Here is a 14,798-nt window from a genome sequence, read left to right on the forward strand (position 1 = left end):
AGTGGATGATTGGGGTAGGAATGTGTTACAGAATGCAGTAACTTAAAGAGTTTTAACTGTCTCCTATTCAAAACCCTCAGGAGAGGATACTATGTGTGCGTCTGCAGGGAGTTTGAAACTTCCTTTTGACCCTATCCAGTAGGAACAGAAAACATAGAGAAAAGCTGTACTTTACTTCAACGGCATTTATGTTGTGTTAATTTTCATCTTCTGTTTTTCAATTAAAAAAAGTAAATCGACCAGATGTCTTGATGAGTCACCTGAAACAGTGGAGGGAGAGGCACATTGGCAAATACAAAATAACAAAAAAAAAATGCAAAAACTAGAAGAGATTAAATGCTTGATAAAGCCAGGCTACTAGTACTTGATGGGGATGTGCGCTATAAACTCCCTGTGAGAGAAACCTGCTCCAGCTAGTTGTGCTAAGAGAATCTTTGTGTTACTGTGCTCACATCTTAAAAAATCTGTCAGTAAACCTCGCTCCGCTGGCTTCTGAAGGAACCTAAAAATACAGTTCAAATATCTATTGAATTGTAAAGGAAAGCCTAAGGAACTTACTTATTGAAAGGCATGTTTTGCCAATAGTTTCTGCAGATTTAAGTAGGTCTTGTTGAACTGCTTCCCAATGTTAGTGAAGAGGCCATATAGCAGATGAGAAGGTCGAGTGCCCAAACTGCAATAGCCTAATCACATCATGAGGTATATGGATGGTTGCACATGGCAAGGGGTATCCCAATGACCGAAAGAAGATTTGCAAAAGGATGCACAGCCTGCGGCCCTTGCCACCATAGATCTTCCTCAGAATTTTGTAGGAGAAATGGGATGCAAACTGTGAAATCTGTCTGTGTATTCTATAATAGCAAGAGGGAAGTTATTTGTAAAATTCAAGCAGAAGCTGAAGTGACCTGATTGTCAGAGAAAAAATCTGAATAGCTGTACTTGATGTTGCTGGGAATTGTTCGTTACTAAAGAGCTGATCCCAACCTTTCACTATTCTTAATTTCCAGGATGTATGTAGAGTTATTCAAAAGACAGTGGAGTGAGGGAATTGGACATTTCACAGGGTGGCCATGGGCACAAAAGGATGGCTTACAGGCTTGTTTGAGCCGCACGGAGTCTTGGAGGCAGAATGAGTGGTCAAAAGGCCTTTCTTTTTGCTCTGACTAAGCAGGTACAGCAGCTTCCCCCTCTGGGCATTTCTTATGAGAAATATTTCTCCTGTGGGGATTTCATGCCTTCATTGAAAGCACAAGCAAGCAAAATCATGAAGGAGTGCTGCTCCTTCATGGAACTATAAACTAGTATTTTAGCATCATCGAGACTTAACAGATTATAATACAATATTGCCTCTTTCATATTTTAGTCTCTGCAGAGAACAACCAGCAGCTTCAGATTTTGTACTGAAATAAGAATTTGGACAACAATGCTCAAGAGCAGCATTTACACGAGAAATTATTTTTTTATTGACAAAAAAAAAAAAAGAGCCAAAATCTCCAGACAATTTTATTCAACAGAAAGACATTGTTTTCTTTGGCATATAAAGAATGCTCAGGATTGTGTTTTCACAATTTTATTGGCATGTGCTCCTGAACATCGAAACATTTCATCATGCAGTATCTAGTGTGCTGTGTCCCACATAAAAAGAAATAAACACAGATGAAATAATATCAATCAGTGTTGGTAGTAGGTATAAGAGAATTTAGTGTACTCGAAATAATTATTTCCTTTCTAGAAATTATATACAATAATTCTGTTGTTAAAAATATTTAACAACTGAAAAAATGGTGTCACAAGTGTGTTGTAAAACAAAGGACATAGAGCACTTTTTTTTATAACGTTCCTTAATTTCTAGATGTAGGAGTCATTGGATCTCACATCTCAGTGAAATCTTACTGAAGTATGATGGTAACACTGTCAAGGTATTTATATTAGTCGACACATAATAAAACTTGTCAAAATACAGTCTTAGTGTTTCATTATGCTGACAACAAATATATTACCATGTAGTCCCTTGTGGCTTGGTGGAAACAATGCTATCAAATTAAGGTTTAATTACATCAAAGTCTGTTGTCTAGAAAATGTAGACTGCTGTTTATTTCACACCTTTCTTCCAGAAGATTATAATTCTTAAATACCAGAACAGTGTTGTAAGTGAATGGTTTCCATGCTAAATTCTGTTTCTTTGTTAGCCTTACTCCAATGTTACGTTTTCACTTAACAATTACTTGGGTTTAATTCAGTAACAGTAGAACCATGCTCTTTCCACTTACTGCTAATGTCTGTAATAAATATGATGTGGTTGTATAGGCAAAATAATTAGTCTGGCACTGCATGGTTTTATATTAGTTGAAGACACTTCTCTGTATAGTTAGTTAATCATCACTGAGTGACTTTTACAGAATATAATTAAATAAACATGGGGTTGATCAGAAAGGCAGTGAATAGTTTTCCCAAATTAGTTTATGAGTGGAAAAAGTAACTATACTAACAATAAGAGCAATTCAGATGTCAAGCAAGACATTTACATGCCTGAAATAATGTATTAGTGGAATGTATGCAGTTGTCAAAATCCCTGCTTTAAGAAACGGAAAAATACCCACTCTTCAACAGTGGCAAGGAATACAAACCTTTCAAATTGATACCTGAACCTGTAGAATAACATTACGTAAAAGGAATATACAGTGAATTATCTAGGTCTTGTCAACTAGAAGTAACATGAATAGTTATGGACAAGCAGTGTGAAAATTAAGATTCAGGAATTGATTTAGTATGCCGAGCTCTCCTCTAATTTGTGTTGTTATTTAGGTGAAATATTTAGGTCTCAGGAATGAAGAGTTTACCTGCTTTGATTGCTTCAGTGCAACTGACAGTTAAACTGGAAATAAACCCCAAAATGTTAATCCTTAGGGGAGCTTCTCACCTGTGTCTGTTTGGTGTAAATTAGATGCACTAATATGAATCTGAAAAGAATTCTGACAGACTGGATATCTGCCCACAGATTAATATTTAACAAGCAAGAAAGATGAGGGAATTAATATTGGCTTTAGAAAAACTCGGTTTAACAAGAAAAAGAATGTTCTTCAATGGATAATGTTTATGGCCTATCAAAGGACTAGATGGAGAGGCAGTATCTAAAATAGCTATTAAACTTTTGAAGAAGGTTATTTAAAGTTATTGGGTTAATCAGTGGACTGTCTTCTAGCCCTTGGCTAGATGTAGTTTACAATGCTAGAAATAGTGGCCTGTGTCTCCCTGCGAATGCAGTGAAGGTAATGGAATTAGTTTTGGTGATGCACGCACATGCCAAGGTCAAACTCAAGACAGAGGATTTAGGTATAACCTCTGTGAATTTCCACATGGTAGAACTAGTCTGGACTGTGGTTTTACCTTGTGGAAAACAATGTGTTCTCTCACAAGAATCCAAAACTGTAACAGGTTTGTATTGGAATTACTAGTTTGACTTGTATTTCTCCAAAATAATAGTGTAATTTCAGAAATCCTGTAGGAGGTCAGCTAAAACACATCCTTAAAATAGTTGGATGGATTTTCAATTTTTAGATATTTGGGTTTTTTCATTGAATCACTATGTCTGAAAGGTTAAAAAAGGATTTCCTTTTGTAAACTGTACTAATAATAGGATTTGACACAATAAGTGTATTAGACAATGTACAGCTGGTCAGTACCCCAGTAAGCACAACTTAATGCAGTTCTGAGCCTATTACAAATAGTGCTGGCAGCCCTGCTCCAAAGGGCAGTCGGGGATCAGGGAAGCTGTTTGCTTAGTGTCTCTCTAACACTCCACATGTCCCCTCTTTCATAGGTTTTTTACCACAAACATGTTGCATAACTAATTGATTTGTGACCTTTAGGTGTGTTTTAGGAGGCACACAGGCTTGAAATGAACCATATGGGTTATCAAGTTCAGCTTCCTAGAGTCATCACGAGACAGAAATTTAGGTTAGAACTGTCAGACAAAAAAAGTTTTTCAGAAATCATAGGTTGCTAAACCTTTACAATTACCTTACAATAACCTAAACAACAACAACAAAAAGAAATAAATTTCCTAAAGTATTCTTCCTTCTTCCTCAAGGAGGAAGGAGTTACTTATAGCCAGTTTTCAGGCTTTATTTTGAAACTTTTCATTCAAACTGCATTTTTCTCCAGCCTTTGCAGTTGATTGTGCCTTAATAGTTTCATTAGTAAAATTTACAATTTTTTTCAATTCACATACCAATAGAATAATTATTGTCAGTATAATTGAAGTGTTAGGCTTAAATTATAGACTGGAGTGTAATATAAAACATGATATTGCCTCATACGTATACAGAAAGATACATTGTGTTTGGATGCAATATTACTGCCACAGTTGTTGACCCAAATTACTTTCACAGTCATTATGAAATACTGCATATACTGTGCGGTATCTGGTGCCAAGAAGCATAAATGTGATTCTGTTGTGTAAACAAACAACTAGAAGTTTCCAATCTTGTTACTGGATGATAAGTTTTATGTTGTCTTGGGCAAGGAAATAAAACAAGATTTACTGAGGCTTAGATTAGAATAATGGATAAATAACCATATTAAACAAATTATTCATGTGGAGTAATAATAGAACATTGTTAAAGACTATATTGAGACAGCCCTATTATCTGCAAATTGTTATGTTCCCACTTCTTCTTTTTGTGCCACCTGAAATTTTATTAAGAAACTTTCTTTTCCTTGTATGTAATGTGTTTGTACTCAGGATGTGGCTATCGTGTTATAAAGCATTTTACCCCTAAAGGCTGATACTCCATCCCTAGCAAACATGCTTTGTCCTTTGACCCTTTTTCAAGACTAAAAGTTGCTGAAGAACATCAGGCAGCAATACTATTGTGGGTGGTTAAGTGGTTTCCAGAACTCAAATATTAAATTTTATGTCTGTCCCTTTTTCTGAAATATATGCTGCTGATACAACGTTATAGCTTATACAGTATTCAGCTACTTAAAATGGCATTGCAAGTTTTTAATGTCTGAATTATAGGCTATATCTGTAGGAAAAATGATAATGTGAAGGTTGCAACATGGTGCAACCTTTACAATATTTTCAGTTGTCTGTAAGATGTATTTTTTTCATGGTAAAATTTGATAAATAGAAATTTAAACAGAATCTCAAAGAAGTCATAAATGTCAACTGTAATCATTCAAAATATAACTGACTGCAAATATTAAGTTGTATTGCTATACTGGGCTTTCAATGTGATTTTGTAGTAGATTTTAGACTTACTAAATTGAATAGAGACATTAGTGAAAAAAAAAATGCTGAATTAAATTCCATTCCATTTTGCTTCCAGCAATTACTTGTCGCAGACAAGACGGAGGACAGGCTGACATCAGTGAGTGCCTTAAATACGCTGGCCCATTACCATCCTTAACACAGACGTGCCAGATTCCCTGCCAAGACGACTGTCAGTTTACAAACTGGTCCAAGTTTTCTTCCTGTAATGGGGACTGTGGAGGAGTCAGGACAAGAAAACGCACTCTTGTTGGTAAGAGTAACAAGAAAAATAATAAAACTTTTATTAATTATTGCTATTGTTTTGATTAAAATCTGCGTTGTTCTTAGGTTCTCCTCTGAGAAGCAAGCAGTGTTTGTCATCATGGCAGAAAGCAGACCCAGTGTCACTCTCGGGGTCTAGATAGTGTTGGTGGAACAAAAAAGTAACCCCTCAGGAGAACAAACTCCTGCTTTATATGTCTGACTTCTGATCACGGGGAAATGGCTAAACAGAACATAGGAGAGCAGAGAAGGCCAGAGTTTCTTCTAAATGGAGCACGCATAATGATCTGCAGATAAGACCATTTCTTTTTCTGACAGGCAAGTCAGAATTGGCTGTAGTTCCAGAGAGGTGAAACAGATAAAGCAGCATAACCAACGAATAAGCTGATCCAGACTGGGGAAATAAAATTAAAAAAATCATTGCCTGCATTTTTTGTTGAATCCTGAGTTATCTTTTCACCAAAAGGTGCATAATTGTTCAATATTTAAAAGGTTGTCATATGATGTTTCCAAATCCTGATTCTGTAGCCTGCTTCTGTGCACAAAGAGGTCAGGAAGGTTGCTGTTTTCTAGTTTATCATTTGCACAGAATTACATCCTTGAGATTATTTATTTGTGCTAAGAATTTAACAAATATAAGGGACAGGTCTTTGTGGTTGCACTCTCTTGAGCAATTTCTCTGAGTTACAGCTTAAAATATGAAAATATTTTTCAAGACCTTTTTTTCTTGCTTCAGCCTTATTTGACTGATATTTTTCAGGCAGAAGTTGGACAATTCAGTGAAGGTCAAAAAGGATATAACTCTCAAACACTAACTGATTGGCTTAATGGTGTAAAAAGCCATAGACCTTGAGCTCTTCAACGTGATATAGGTAGTATGAGGCACTCAGAGAAGCCCAAAATAACTTTGCTTTGTTCAGTGGAAGGAAAATTCTTCATATCATGTTCAAATAACTTTCAGTCTCCAACACGTTTGTTTTTTTCATGAAAGAAACTAGGTTTGGAAAACTCAAAATGGAACCCAGAGTGGCTGCAGACTCTATTAATCATTTGTCTTTTCTTGGTTTGTGTGCATTTTCTCAGCTAAGAGTTTAGGGAGCAGATCTGCAATTTATTTTGATACCTCAGCACCCACGATTCCATGCACATGCTCTATCTCGCCAGCATTGTCTAACCACATTGAATTCTTGCCAGATTGAATTGGTCTGTTTTCTTTGGGTTTCTTTTTTTTTTAACACTGAATTGTAATTAAGAAAGAAAGCCAAAAACCAACTTGTTGAAATTTCCCTAGAGCTTCCAATAAAAAACCTTTTAACAGAAAAACTAGTGAAGGTGGATTTTTTTTTTTTTTTATTGGTGACAAACCAACCAACAATCATCTCTCCTTAATACATTTGGGTGTTAACCCACTCGCATTCCTCTTCCTACTTCTGGTCTTGGCTACACCAGTACTCACCTCTTGGATGGTGGTTTGATGCATTAGAATTACTATGTCAACTGAACGCTTTTCAGCCTTAAGCTTTTGGCTTACCTCTTTTGAACTTCTTAGCTGCCGTCTTAATTGTATTTATGGTTAAGCCAGTCCTTTCCCTGGCTGAACCTTTGTTCTCCAAGTTATTTGTGTTCTCCATTCTTCCTTTGCCTTCATCCACCAAATCACTGCATGAGGCAGTAGGCAACATGTTGCTTAATTTTCAGCCTTCTTGACGCAATAAAGAGTGTTCTTTTGTGGAGGATTTTCCTCTTCATTGATAAGTGTCCTTCTCTGTCTTGTGACATTCTATTAGTTTGTGTCCCTTGAAACTCTTGAGATTTTAGTTAACAAAATAATTTTTTTTCCAGTGATGTCCAACAGTTTGCCAGAAACTTTTCCTTGTTCCGTGTGACAGACACCCTTCACTTTGAAACATTTTTTTCTTTAACTTCTTTTTAATCTGCTTTTTTATTTCTTCTGCATGAAATGAAGAGGAAAGAATCACGCTCTGCTTCTAGATTATGACTGAAACCTCAGGAGTGAGTCTTGGCCTCTGTCACAGCACTATTTGCCAATTAGTCTGTATTGTCTGTGATGGAGGAAAGCTAGCTAAGAGGGGTGCCCATTAGCAGCCTCAGAAAGAATATAATAAGATCCAATCCCTATCCCCCCACTCCATCCCCCTGTAAATCAGAAAACACATAGACAGTGAATAATTCATGATCTTCAAGAAGGCTCACTGTGACTGTCTATTAATTCCAGTGAACTTTATGCCAGGTTTGCTTCTGAAAGGGAAAAAAACCCTGAGTACTTATTTTTTTTTTATTTTAATAATGAAGCAAGAAGGAAAAGATTTTCTTACCACACTGTTAATGCTTTGAGATACTTCCCCGCACTAAGTTGTTACCTCTTCAAACTTGCTGAGACTGTGATACGTGCTGGGGTGTATCCTCCGTGGCAGTGTGCTATCCAGGCTACCACATAAAGCTGACTTGGAGTAAACTCTTAATTAATTATGGTGAAAATGAGGAGAGAAGTGTATTTTTACTATGAAGTTGTGAGGTCAAAAGAAAGATAAACTTTTGTTCATATGCCTTCTCTATTCTAAATGAGTAAATACTAAAGGTGCTGCAAAGTTGCATCCAGTTCCCTGTTTTGAATAGCAAGGAAAATGCTACATAATATAAATTTTAAGTAGCATCTACATCAAGCATTTTTAAAACTACTTTTGCAAAGTCTTCTCACATATATATATGAGCTGTCCAGAATGGAAAGGAAAACTGAGCAAAACTTAAACAAAGAGAAGACTAAAAATAGATTTAATGGCAAGAAGAGGTTGAGTGGATGGCTGTGCTCCAAGTAGAGAAGAAAAATGAGAAGAGATTTGAAAAGAAACAAATTCACAGAAGGAGCTTATTGTATTAGAGAAGCATGGTAATTATTAACAGATATAGGATAATGAGTAATGAAATTAAAATATTTTGACATTTTGAAAGAAGGTACTACTGTGGCAAAGATGCCTGTTACTTCCTTTTGGAATTTCCTTCAACTTGAGAAGGTTTTATCCTGAGAGAATTTATTTGACTGCATGCTTGCAATGAAACGGAGGAAAAAGGCTTTATTTTTTAATGCTGAGTTTTTCAAACTGTACTCCTTAAGCACCTTTATCCAAAGCAAACATAAATATGTGGCTTTATTTTAAAAGATGTTGCATTTGTGCAAATTATAGGCATCCATTACTTTAGAAATCCAAGTAATTGACCTAAATGAATAAAGATTAATGTAACTAGTTTTAGGCATATGTGTTTAATTTCAAGCACTTGTTACAGAAGTCTGAATGAAATTTTTGGGGAGATGTAAACTGATATAAACTTTCTAAAATAATTATTTTGTTTTTCTAGGAAAAAGTAAGAAAAGAGATAAATGCAAAAATTCTCAGTTGTATCCTCTGATTGAGAATCAGTTTTGTCCATGTGACAAGTACAGTGCTCAGCCTGTGGGAAATTGGTCAGACTGTATTTTACCAGAGGGTAAGCAAGAAGTATTGCTTGGAATGAAGGTACAAGGAGACATTAAGGAATGTGGACAAGGCTACCGTTACCAGGCCATGGCATGCTATGACCAAAACAATCGACTTGTGGAAACATCACGATGCAACAGTCACGGTATTTAGAAACCTCTTTTCTTTCATCTGTTTGCTTATCTGCTTTATTTAATTTAACATAATATGTGTACAGGTAGAACTAGCAGATTAATATTTATTACTTAGGCTGCATTTTATTTCAGGATACCTTCAAACCCAATATGTATTTTTTATTTTTTACTGATTACTACAGTGCAATGTTTAAAAGTAAAATTATGATAGATTACTAACTACTATATTTTAAAAGCTAAAAGTAAAATCGTGTTTTTCATGATACATGTACCTGTAAATTTGAGAATAAAGCCACGTAGAATGGTCAGATCCTTAGAAAATAGCACAGAACTATTTTGGAAACACTGAAATTATTTTCACAGATTCTTTAGATAGCTTTAATCTCCTCTAATAGCCTTATCTGTGCCATTTGCTTTTCAGCACCTTAACAGGCAAGCATTGACCTGAGTTCAACAGCACACAACACTTTCTCTGCATAATTCTGTCATGTGCAAAGCTAAGATGTTTAAAGATTTTCTGTTCTTTGTATTCACAGTACTCCTGGAGGGAACAATATTCCTTCCTGAAGTGGTTGCATCTGTAGTGTTAGGATCAAAACTGGCACTTTCTGATTTTTCAGTGAGCCAGAAATATGCTGATTTACATCACTGGAGTTTTTGTGTCTGTTTGTTTTTCTGATTGCAGTGCAAAATTGTGTCTGAGCTCTTGGTATAAAAAGCTGGATGTTAGTCTCATGCCATTAAAAGGTCAATATAAGTTCAATTTGTACATGTATTCTACTTTAAACAACTTAAATTAAGGGAGATTTCATTTATTTACTAGGATAAAGTTAAAATAGCTAAGCAAAGACATTGAATGACTTAAGGGGATTTTAATTAGCTCTATTAATTCCTGTTTAGAGCTATGATAAATTAGAAACGTAATGTATCAAGCCAAGCCATAGCATAACTTTGTGATTCAATGTAGAAGAGAGCATTCAGCTTAATACCTCAAAATCGCAAAGCTAGAAGATAATTTTGTGAAGGAATTTCTCCCGTTTATTTTTATTCAAAATCATCTTTTGCTGTAGTTAACTCATACTGAAAGATAAGTTTGCATAAATATATCTGAATGACAAAGTTTAAATCCTAAACTCCCATGGGACAGGAAATCTCTCTTTCTGCTCTGCAAATGTTCTTTAAGTTTGTTCTCAGCCATTTCTTCTGTGTTGAGGCCTGTGAAGACTTATTTTTGTTCTTTTGCATAGTCAAAAGAGGACATGCTACGCTTGCTTGGCCTGACCAGGACGACTTGCCATCTTTGAGTACCAAAAGATGCAGCTACTTCTAGCGACCAGCAGTTGTGTGAGCACCAGTCTGCCTGGGCTGGGTAATTGTCCCGAGGGAGTTAAAAGACTCCTCAGAAAGCTGATAGAGAACACTGAAAAAAAAGCATCATGGAACGTTCTGAATTTTTCAGAAGATGCAGTTATAAAATACCAAACTGAAACTTTTCCCTATTTCTTTGTTGATTTTTTTTTTTAACTTTTTAAACATTGTGTTAGAAATGAGTATTCTTTCAACATTAAGTCGAGAGTGACCTTTAAAAAGTGGAAAATTATAAAGAACTTAAGTACGTGGGAAACTACAAGGACTGAGGGCCTATTGCCAGTCAGTTTTTGTTGACTTGAAGAATGAGAACTGTTAGGTTTTGTCAACAGCTGATGGAAGACACATAAGAGAGGAAGCTATCTGTCAAAGGGCAAATTGTAGGTCTTGTATTTGGTAGGTAACACACTGCTTCAAGTAGCTTGCGAATAGAGATGGGAACAGAATGAGCATGGACGTGGCTGCTTTTGAGCCCTGACAGTGCATGCTGAGTAGCAATTCCACTGCAAGAATGAGATTTAAAAGAGAAATAAAAAAATAGGGAGAAAGGATATTCTCAGCAATCCTTGTTTACCGTTATACCTCTTCGTAGTATATTTCTAATCTAATTGATTTCATCCGTGAATGTCGACTACATTGATAGTGACCACATGAATAATAATCAAGCAGAAAAGCTACTAACGGTATATTGTCACTATACCTACTAGACCCAGAGCTATCATTTACATGCTATTAGCACCAGCAGGCTCCAGAGGCAACTTTCCCAAAACACAATAATTGTTTTGGTTTTTTCCTTTCTGCAGTTCCATCTCATTTTTCTCATGGGAGATTTGGAATCTCTTTAAGCTCTCTTTGTAAACTGGAAATGTTTGTGAGTCATTACTATATTTATTGTAAGTTGGGGTAGCCTGAATCCTTTGGTTTTTTTTAATTTTGTTTTGAATTCTGTCTCTAGATCAGTTTATTAAGGTGTCTGGTTCTTTGATTTCCACCTCCATTTTCGTTATGTATTTTTGATAGTGAAGCACAAGGCATATTTGTGTGTTTTCTCGTCAGTACCATTTGAGGGAGAGAGTACCTTTATTTTGGTCCGTGGTGTAGTGCATGGACAGGTGAAGTTTGGAACTGCTGTTGGACTAATTCATTGCACTTCCTAAATTTCTTTCATTGGAATATCAGGTGTAAGTGGAAAATGAGATATCTAACCTGACTTTGATGGTAGGTGATTAAAATGATGCCAAGGGATATGTCACTAAAATTATGGTAGCTCTTCTTGAACAAAAATCTGTTATTGATGGGTGTTGCACAGAGACATAGTGGAGATTATTTCTAAGGCTTATCTAATTTATTGTCTGCCTTCAGCATTTTTCCAGGTTTAGTGTACTTTTGCAGATACAAGGGAGCTAAAACAGATGATATAGAGGTATGCTCAGTGTGTTTGTTGCCTTTCCTATAGATCTGCTTTGTATTCATGATTTACATTCGGATTATTTGTTCTGTTTTTCTCAACATGTATAAACTGTTGTTTTGCCAGTTAAACCTTATTTTATATGTTGCCAGTATTTTTGATCTTTTTCTTGTTTTCATGCCCTTGGTGTATGACAGTTCTTCAGCTTGGCATCATCTCTAGATTTCAGTGTGCTGGGTTGGGGTTTTTTTTTAAGAACAAACATAAAAGCTATATTATGCCAAATCAACAAGGGACTTATGTGGTATCACAACAGTTACCCTACCTGCTAGCAAATAAAAGTGCCTTGTAGCTACTCATAATTCTGCTTTTAGCTTTTTAAAGCTAAACTTGACAGGATTCATAATTCAAACCTGCTTGGGTTTTTTCCTTGTAAATTCTAGCGGAGTTGCTTATTTCCCTACAGAAATGATAGTACTGATTTTTTCACTAATTTTATGACTAATTCTATGATCCAAAGAAGAGAAGTCACATTCGTCTCCTATGTTATCTGCTTTATTCAGAAATCTGTTTTACTATTCTGGTGAGTCCGTTATTTCTTTTCCAAGTGGTACAGCATGTAATAACATTTTTTATGGGTTATGATTGGTGAATTAACTTGAACTAGGAGACGAGTCATCACTTACTTAAGGGAAGATGTTTCCTGTGTGGTATCCAGCTCTTACTTGGACTTTTGTTATCTCCTGATACTATGAAATCATGAAGTGGGAAATGGTAATTGTACTTCTTCACCTGTGACAATATCTTCCAAATCTGACAAGTGGGACAAACTACAGTCACACAGATGTAATTATGCATCATGGGATATGTTGTGTAGTATTGCAAAATGCCACAATAAACTCAAATAGCTAGACTGTCATAATACGTAAATACTGCAATATAAATTTATCAGGCTATGAGCGGGTCAGTGTTGCAAGGCATGTTGTTTTGAGTGGGAGGAATCAAAAGGCAGACCTGCTCTGCAGTGCCAAAAAATTCACAAGCTGTTTGTTTTATGAAATGTTGTGTGTTTATAATCACAATTCAGTTGCCTTACTTGGGAAAGAAAAGGTAAACAAAGCAGAAGAATAAATACTTCAGAGCTCTTTTTACTACTTGACACATCTCATTTTCAAAAGATTTGAGAATAGTTAACTCAAATAGTTTCACAGACACAGAAGGGCCAAAAGGATGATGTGACACAAGGAAGACCCCTAAATGAATAGACCCATGAGCAGATTCTTGTGATAATCTTTGAAATTTTAGGTGTGGCTATAAAGTCCCCAGAATGAACAAGTTTCTCAAAAAGACAAGATTGAGCATTACTCTGAAAAAAAAGAAAGGAAATGTAAGTTTAAGTAAATCTATTATTGCTGCTAGGTGAGAACACTGGTAAAGCAGAGGGCAGACTCTTTTTGAGAGGGTCCTTAGTTTTCTTTAGCTTCAAAAGAAATCTCAAACTAACAGCTGGAAATAGACCTAAGTTTCAGCTGCAGAGGGAAAAGGTAATCTTTTTCCTATTTTCTTTTTTATCTTATTTTTTTCATTATTATATATGCCTAATATTTTGATTTTTCTTTTCAAAATATTTTCTTTCAAATTTTACCTAACTTTATTGATGAAAGCTTAGCACCAGTCAGCAGCCGTTTGAAATATTCTGCTACTGGTATTTTTCAGCTGTACCAGATCTGCAGAGTGTGGGCAGGAGCTAACAGCTGACAGTTGTCAGCAGATAGGGTAGTGTTAGTTAAAAGTGGTAACCGAGATGTTGTTTACCTGTTTTCATAATTGGAAGACATACAAATTGCTTTTTTCTTTTTCTTGCTTTGTTTTGGTATTATATAGATAATTTTACTAGAGAAATTCAAAAATGTATAGCTTAGTTGAGAGTCAAATGTGAACCTTTTTTTTCCATTAGAAAAGCAGCAGTTGTTTTTTATGGAGTTAACCCTGTCATCACTAGTTTACTATAATTCCGTGGATAATTATGTGTGTCTGCCACCAATCTGTTTCAGTGTATTTGTGAAAAAAAAATTGAAAAGTAGTCTCTTAGTGGTCCCTTTAAATTGTACCTTGGAATTTTCAGCACAAAAAAATCAAAAGCAGGCCACTGTCGTGCTTATGAACTACACTATTTACAATGTTCAGTTTTTCTCCTTCATAGATCAGTTATGAATCATGACCCACATATGCTAAATGGTGGATGTATTTGTGTATGTGTAGTCAAGGCAAATACAGTACCATGGCAAACAGATGTAGCATTTTTATATAGGTCGTATTACCCTTCTTAGTTCATGTCGGTTTACTGTTAAGACCTCAGGCACAGTCAACCAGTCCAGGATAGTTTGTCTGCTGCCTTTTCAGTGTGAGATTATTTCCCCCTTTAGCATTAATTAAATGAGATGCATTGATTTGTCCTGACTCGACGAAGCCCTCCATGGCTACAAGGCTTATGCAGGGATTAGAGAGGAATATCTGTGTATCAGTGAATACTTTTAGAACAGCTGCTAGGAGTATCAATGTAAATGGAGGAATTTTGTATTTAATTGCATATATGTGTGACAGTAAAATCTTATATGTAATAAAAGATTCTACAGGATCCAAGGTGTCCAGTAGAGCTTGCTGTATCCCCCGTTTGTTTTTTTAAGTATTCTGTTTCAATATTCTAACCCAAAGCAATGTAAATTTACAAAGATTAGCAGAGTGTTAAATTTAATTGAGACTTTATGTTGAGTGTTTATTCTAAAAGATATATTTCCCTTAGGAGAGTCTAATCTAGCATGGTGGTAGTCTTAGGTTCTCAGATTGTTATTTGG

The 14,798-nt window shown here is 35.6% G+C and overlaps 1 protein-coding gene across 1 annotated transcript in view; it reads left to right on the plus strand.

The window, feature by feature from the left end:
• Nucleotides 1-14,798, plus strand: part of THSD7A (thrombospondin type 1 domain containing 7A) — a 280,961-nt gene that overhangs the window by 225,556 nt on the left and 40,607 nt on the right. Inside the window, exons 13-14 of the mRNA XM_054059364.1 lie at nucleotides 5,334-5,528; nucleotides 8,915-9,178. Coding sequence (XP_053915339.1) covers nucleotides 5,334-5,528; nucleotides 8,915-9,178 — 459 coding nt within the window. The remainder of the gene's footprint in view (nucleotides 1-5,333; nucleotides 5,529-8,914; nucleotides 9,179-14,798) is intronic.

This window comes from Cuculus canorus, chromosome 2, assembly GCF_017976375.1.
Source record: "Cuculus canorus isolate bCucCan1 chromosome 2, bCucCan1.pri, whole genome shotgun sequence".
Classification (NCBI taxonomy): Eukaryota; Metazoa; Chordata; class Aves; order Cuculiformes; family Cuculidae; genus Cuculus; species Cuculus canorus.